The 7,884-nt window shown below is 34.1% G+C and overlaps 1 protein-coding gene across 1 annotated transcript in view; it reads right to left on the bottom strand.

Annotated features, from left to right (window-relative positions):
* Nucleotides 1–7,884, bottom strand: part of LOC137617170 (unconventional myosin-Ia-like) — a 265,917-nt gene that overhangs the window by 101,806 nt on the left and 156,227 nt on the right. Inside the window, exons 5-7 of the mRNA XM_068347029.1 lie at nt 7,241–7,287; nt 1,403–1,466; nt 1,126–1,139 (exon numbers count right to left, since the gene is read on the bottom strand). Of these exons, the coding sequence (XP_068203130.1) occupies nt 1,126–1,139; nt 1,403–1,466; nt 7,241–7,287 (125 nt within the window). The remainder of the gene's footprint in view (nt 1–1,125; nt 1,140–1,402; nt 1,467–7,240; nt 7,288–7,884) is intronic.

Here is a 7,884-nt window from a genome sequence, read left to right as displayed (position 1 = left end):
ATAACCGGCGAATATTATGGAAAATAATAATCAGATATCTAATGAACATTTTTTTTTAAATATTTCATATGAATAACTACCCTCCCATTTTCAGGGAACACTCATCTACTAATCTTGTGATTTTTCTTTACAAAAAAAAAAAAAAAAAAAAAAAAAAAAAAAAATCTCTTATAAGCAATAGTCTTTCAAAAAATTTTCTAAGTAAATTTTTTATATTTTGAAGCGTATTGTCTCTCTTTTGAAAGTCAAGTCTTGAAAATATACTCAAAGTTTAGAATAAATATCAACGAAATATACAAGAGATATATTTTTTCAGGTTAGTTTACATACTTTCGAAAAGTCTGAGAAGGATATTCATTAGAACACATAAGATTAATCTAACTCTCTACTTTACTAAGAAAAATTAACATATCATTTTAAGGGATGTTTTTATTTTGATTCATTCAAAATAATTTTGAAAGTCAAGTCTTGAAGGAAAAAAACACTCAAAAGTTTAGGATAAATATCAACAAAATATCCAAGAGGTTATTCATTAGAACAAATAAGATTAATCTTACTCTCTACTTTACTAAGAAAAATTAACATATTTTAAGGGATGTTTTTATTTTCATTCATTCGAAATAATTTTACGTTATGTTACAGGGCTCAGTTTCTGATATTTCCTAAAGAACTGAATGTAAAGCTAGAGGAGTCCTCACATTATCAATAACTCTTTAGAGTTTGTAAATATTTTACGTTTTCATATTTCGGTCAACTTAGTTATAATTTTATATTACTTTACATCTTTTTGTGATATTTCTTTTTCTCACTTATAATACTTAGCAAGTAAATGAGGAATAAGACTTGGTATATATAAAAGTGTTTGTTTTAAAAAAGCTAGAGTAAAAAGGTAATGTTTGTTTAAATTTTTTAACAGATTATTTTTAACTTTTCCACCAACACCTAACCTACACTTAACACTTTGCAACTTGATATTATCGCGTTGTATAAACCTTCTTAAAAATAATTATATCTCGCTTCACAGGTAGCAAAGATCACCTGACGTTACACAAAACAAAACAGATGCAAGAAGCTTTGGTTTTAAAACACTTCTACGAAAGATCTCACTCAGGACATAAAGCTTACCTTTTCTAATAAGTCTTTGGCATGAAATAAAGAGAATAAAAGGACATCAGATAATTTGGAAGCATATAAAAATATGAAGCATATAAATGCAAACCATTAGATTAAAAAAAAAAACACAAAGTGTCGAGTTTTAATTTCTACGAACTTTCATTTCCATCCACAAATTTGAAGAATAAAAACATAAAAATATCAAATATCATAAAAACAATCATTAAAGCATTTCTGTTCAATCTGACTATAACAGAAAATATAAAACAGAATAGATGGATTTACTTACAGTGTGTTATAGTGCCACCCAACGGGTCTCCCTTGTGGTCGAATTCAATTTCGGTGTATTTTCCCTGAAATGAGACGGATAAATTATTCTTTTCAGTAGAAAAGGGGATGCGGACTATAGGGTATACTCTATACTATAATTTTGCAGTTGTTACGTTTTCTTTAAAGTAATCATATATTCATACCAATGCATGAAAGTACATAAGGCCGAAATACTAAAGAAGGATAAGCATGAGATGGAGAGCTTTTGGTAAACAAAATGAGATTGTGAAAAGAAAAATGCCAATTTCTCTAAAAAGAAAATTATTTAATCAATGGTCCTACCAGTTTTAACTCATGCATCAGAAACTTGGAGCCTTACTAAAGCCTTAGAATATAAACTAGTTACAACTCAAATAAATATGGAAAGAATAATGATGGGATTAATGATAAGAGACAGAAAAAGAGCAGCATGGATACGAGAGCAAATAAAGTAGATAATATTATAACCACATGCAAGAAAAATAAATGAACGTGGACAGGACATAAAATGAGATTGGCAGATAATAGTTGAAGAAAAGGAATAACAGAATGGGGAAGGAAGAGAAGATGATGGATTGACGAACTAAGAAAATTGGAGTGTATAGACGGGAATAGAAAAACCATAAATATACGAGAGTGGAACGACATGTTTGAAGCCTTTTTCCAGCAGTGGACTATCACCGGCTGATGATATACAGTACATACACACACACACACACACACACACACACACACACATATATATATATATATATAATATATATATATTGTATATATGTAGGCTTTGTATGTAAACTTTACTGTGTGTATATAAATATATACACATATGTATATATATATATGTATATATATATATATATATATATATATATATATATATATATATATATATATATATATATATATATATATATATATATATATATATATATATCTAGAGAGAGAGAGAGAGAGAGAGCACAAGTTGTAAATTATCAACAAGGAAAACCACTCTTTCCGTGAAAATACTGACAATTATGATGTGTATAATACGCCCGAAGGCCTAAAAAGATGGTCATTGGTTCAAATCATGATTGTTTCATTGTGCCGGCGTATGTATTAATGAGACCATAAAAGGAGGCAGCGGTTAAAAATGACTCTTGAGACCCTGGGTCGTAAGGGCTACAACGCGGCATCCTTCCCTTGGCCACTGACCAAAGGATGCCTGGCGCCCGACCAAAATAGGACTCTCCGTATTCATGACCCATTTTTCTTTTACATTTTTTTCCTTTTTTAGGGGTTGGTCGGTTCAGGTACGTTTAGTTAATGTTCAATGAAAGCTAATAAAAGGTGATGATTGCATTAGGATGGTGTACTCTCTCTCTCTCTCTCTCTCTCTCTCTCTCTCTCTCTCTCTCTCTCTCTCTCTCTCTCTCTCTCTCTCTCTCTCTCTCGCATGGTGTATTTTATCACGCACACAACTATGCAACCATGTAATTTCACTCCAAGCTCCCTCATACATCTTAGAATGTATTTTGTGTCGTGTTCCCGTCTGTATTCGCAATGTAGTGTACCTCTACATATCAACATTATGACTCAAACTCCCGCTTTTACATTGAGATGCACTCATGAATTTACGTAAGGAGAAACAAGCGCTGTAAGTCGGTAATAGCTTTTGCATGCACTTATACTGAATGCATAAACATACTTATCTGCTTTGTGTTCATCGGTAAACAAAGACAAGTACTCTACACAAATAAAGCAATAGTGTAATTATGCGTTAATTTTATTCTCCAAGGTTTTCTGTATCCAAATAACTTACTAATAAATAGAAATAGCAGATAAAATTTTTTCTTCGACTGAGTAATTATTAAAAACAAACCCCCAAACATCATTAAACACCTCAGTAAAAGAATAAACTATTGTATAAATAAATATGGAATAAAGTTAAATAACTTATTTATACATTCTAGGCGTCATGCAACCTACACGCCATAAATACTGCATTATTAACTAAACTACGCATATGGGATTTCATTATGCATTATTCAATATGCTTAACGTGCATACTACGATATATGTTCATTATGAATGCCCTGCAAACATAATATTCAATTCCGGTGTAGAGTAAAACCTTATAATCAAATGCTTTGTAAACAGAACAACGCGCTGCAATATGATGACACAGAATCATTATTATTCGAGTACAAACGAAAGCTTGAAGTACATTCCAATACACTTTGGTTCGCCACGATAAAGTTGGGATAACATTTGCGGACAAAATCGTGATTTATTTGGATGCATAAACATGCAGACACATACATCACACACACACACACACACACACACACACACACACACACACACACATATATATATATATATATATATATATATATATATATATATATATATATATACACATATAGATATAACTCAGCCAGTCGGGGAACGAGCAATTCCTATTTGCTTCCAGTCTCTAACCGATATAAATGGGGCGAGTTATTGCTTAGTCTAGCCAACCAATTATAAAACAGTGGCAAAAACTAGATAATGAATCTCGAGTTAAGCATGGAGTACAATAGGACTAGGGCGTATCCCGTAAGTGAAGCGTTGCAGTATTCTCTAACGGCAGAGAGAAATAATGCAAAGGGTACCACAGAAGTCACGACTGAGGCTAAAGAGGTTAGTGAGGAGTAAAGACTTGAACAAGAAATGAGAGATGAGAATTGTAAATTGAAATGTTGGTAGCCTCTGTAATTTTCCTTCTCTGTATGACATCAACCTACTGTCTTCCTTTTCCTGGGTGCTGAAAATTACTTGCCATTAAGGGTATCGTGAAGGGGTAGAGCTGTTACTTTCAACTATTAAGAAGATAGGCAAAAAAGCATCTCTCTCTCTCTCTCTCTCTCTCTCTCTCTCTCTCTCTCTCTCTCTCTCTCTCTCTCTCTCTCTCTCCTACACAGCTTGACTTCGTTGTAGAAAACTTATGGGTCGAGCTCTTTTTGCAGGACAATGCACCAGCACACACAGTACACGAAACTCTACGGAAAATACACGACTTTGGCTTTGAATTGGGAGACCACCCGACTAATCCCCAGACCTGCCCCCCCTCCGACTATCACCTCTGTCCACAACTGAAGGAACATTTCAAGGGAACGAAATTTCACTCCGATTCGGAAGTGGTGCATTGTCCTGAAAAAAAGAAAAACAAGCTCGACCCATAACTTTCCTACAAAGAAGTCAAAGTTGTGTTTTAGAGAGAGAGAGAGAGAGAGAGAGAGAGAGAGAGAGAGAGAGAGAGAGAGAGAGAGAGAGAGAGAGAGAGAGAGAGAGAGAAATCGTCTTTTTTTTCCCTTCCGAAATAGTTGTCCTACCTCCCCTGTAAAAGTAACAGTGCTACCCTTTCACAATACCCTTAAAGACAGAAACTTTTCAGCAACCTCCCCACCCCTCGTATAAGGAGAAATGGGGTAGGAATTATTCTCGATCCACATTTGCAGGAGAATGTAACAGAGGTCCAGCGTTTTAGTTACAGGCTTATGGGCTTAACTAGATGAAAATAAGAGTACCAGTAAGGCATTATCATCTCAGCATACGCTCCTTAGTATCGGTATAGATAAGAGGAGAAGGAAGGATTTACATGGAAATTAGAAGACTATATATAAAAAAAAGTTACGAGAAGTGAACTATTAGTGTTATCTGCGGAATTGAAAGCCCAAGCAGGGAAGAGTTTTGATGTCTTTGAAGGAAAGAGGAAACGGTTTTTTAAGAAGAAACCAGGAGGGTGAAAGCTTGTTAAAACTAGCAGAAGCTATGTATCTGGTGATCATGAATACCAAGTTTTGAGACAAAGGGAAGTCATCTGGTAACATAAAAGTGGACAAAATGAGACTTAGATTTACTGTTTTGATGGCAGCAATAAGGAAAAGAAAGGCCCAATCTAGGGAAACGAGAATCAAAACTTGGAAGCTGAAGGGGGAGAAGGCAAGAGAGTTCAGAAGTGGAAAGAGTCAAAGATGAGAGATATGTAAATGGAATGTCAGAATCGCCTGAAGAGATTTGGGATGTCATGAAAGACATTGTGGTGCAAATAGCAGCAGAGGTGTATTAGAGGACAAACGTTAAGCAGCAACAGGAAAAAAGAACGTGGTGGTGAAATCAATAAGTTCAAACACCTGTGAAAGAAAAGAGTATAATCAGAAGAAGGTGGGAAGACAGCTAATACCAAACTAGTGAGGAATAGAGTCGGATGAAGAGAGAAACAAAGAGAATAGTAGCGATTGGAAAAGAAGTCAAAAAGAGAGAGAGGTAAGAGATGATGGGAACACCTGGGGGAGAAAAGATAATCAATAGAATTGCAGAAGTGACAAGGAAAGATAAACAGGATGTAGGAGGTAGAAATTATTAGATGAAAATTGATAAGAAGGAATTCACAAAATAGTGGAAAGACTTTTTCACAACTATTAAACACTGAGGATGGGTGTGAAAAACTGGAACAAGTTCCTCCAGTAACAGGACTAATAGCAAACATGAGAGAGAGAGAGAGAGAGAGAGAGAGAGAGAGAGAGAGAGAGAGAGAGAGAGAGAGAGAGAATACTATAAAAAAGTAAAGGTAAATAAAGCTGCACAAAAATGTTAGGTAACCAAAGAAATGAAGATATTAGGAAATGTATGCAAAAAGTGGGTGCAAACACTATTGGAAAAGTTAAACTGTAGGGATACAAGGGAATAAAGTTTTTGGAGTCATTATTCCATATATTAGAAAGAATAGTAGAAGTAACGTTGAGAAAGCTGATAAACATACATAACCAGCAGTTTGGGTTTATGAAAGGAAAGAGCAGTGGATGTTATTATTATACTGTAGTAAGACAACCCAAATGAAGTAAATACAGTAGAAGGAAAATGAAAGCTTGTGTTTTGTGGGTTTTGAAATGGCGTATGAGAGGGTACTAAGAAGGTTAGCCTATTGGTGTTTGAGGGTACACTTTGGCACACTATTCTATTTGTTTTTCTTCCTCTTGTTAAAGTTTTTATAGATTATATTGGAAATGTTTATTTTAATGTTGTTACTGTTCTTAAAATATCTTATTTTTCCTTGTTTCCTTTCCTCACTGGGGTATTTCCCTTGTTGGGGCCCCTGGGTTTATAGCATCCTGCTTTTCCAACTAGGGTTGTAGCTTAGCAAATAATAATAACTTGTTGAAGTTAGTGAAGATGATGTCTGAGGGGACAAGTACCGCCACACAGATAAAATATTTGAAGACTGGGGTATTCCCTGAGGAGAATGACCTCCATTACGAATCTGGTCTCCAATTTTGTTCCTCGATGATATAGACACTTTGTCATTAGAATTAAGGAACAACGAATAACTGTGGGAACTAATGTTTGCTGAGTATCTTATTATAACAGACACAGAAGAGGAAATACAAGAAAGATTTTTAGCATGGAAAGGAATCATACAAAGGATAGGATTGAAGGCGAACATTCGAAAGGCAGAGCTTATGATTAGTATTAGTAAACATTCAATTTGAAGATGGTAAAATGAGTTTAATAACTTTGAATCAATAACAACTAAGGAGAGAGGTACCGAGAAAGCAGAGCAACAGAAAGTGAAATAAGCGTGACAATAATGGAGAGAAGTAGCGAGTCGTTTTAGACAGGAAAATGCCATTAAATCTGAAAATGATGATCAATAAGACAGTTATCAGTCCCATACTATTATGTGAGGCAGAAACTTGAGCACTTAAGAGGAAAGAGAACGAACTGTTAAAAAGAACACAGATGGGACGAAAACAAGTATTTGGAATATAGTAAACTCCTCTTTCGTGATACTTACGAATCGAGATGAATTATCGTTCCGTCTCGTCCGCGCGTTACCGAAGGCTGCAACAGAGAGGAAGAAACCGATCAGTCAATGAATTAGAGAATCACATTTTTTTTAAGTTCCTTAAGCTTGCATGTATTTATCTCTCTTTACTTTTCTATTTTCTATTAATATGTAAATTGATGATGCTATTGAGAATATAAATGCTGACAAAAATGTATTTTGCATGCTAGAAGGGTAAAATGGACAAAATCTAAAAAAAAATGGCATCACATATATTTAACTTTTAACATTAAAGAGCCCTTGTTGGGCCAAATACAAACCCCTGAAGTAAAAAAATTAAAGAAAAAACTGTAAATAAATTTGTAAACATTGTGCTTTTATATTTTCTATTAATATGTAAATCACTGATTCCGATATTGAGAATATAAATGCAGACACAAATGTATTTTGCATGGTAAAAAGGTAAAATAGATAAAATCTACAAAAAATGGCGTCACATATATTTAACTTTTAACATTAAAGAGCCCTTGTTGGGCCAAATTCAAACCCCTGAAGTAAAAAAAAAGGAAAAACTGTAAATAAATTTGTAAACATTATGTAATGAGTCACTTAAGATTTATAAAGACGCTTACCATTACGGCATCTACTTAATC

This window comes from Palaemon carinicauda, chromosome 23 (assembly GCF_036898095.1).
Source record: "Palaemon carinicauda isolate YSFRI2023 chromosome 23, ASM3689809v2, whole genome shotgun sequence".
Taxonomy (NCBI): Eukaryota; Metazoa; Arthropoda; class Malacostraca; order Decapoda; family Palaemonidae; genus Palaemon; species Palaemon carinicauda.
Note: the sequence above shows the minus strand (reverse complement) of the source record. Positions and strands in the feature narration are given on the sequence as shown.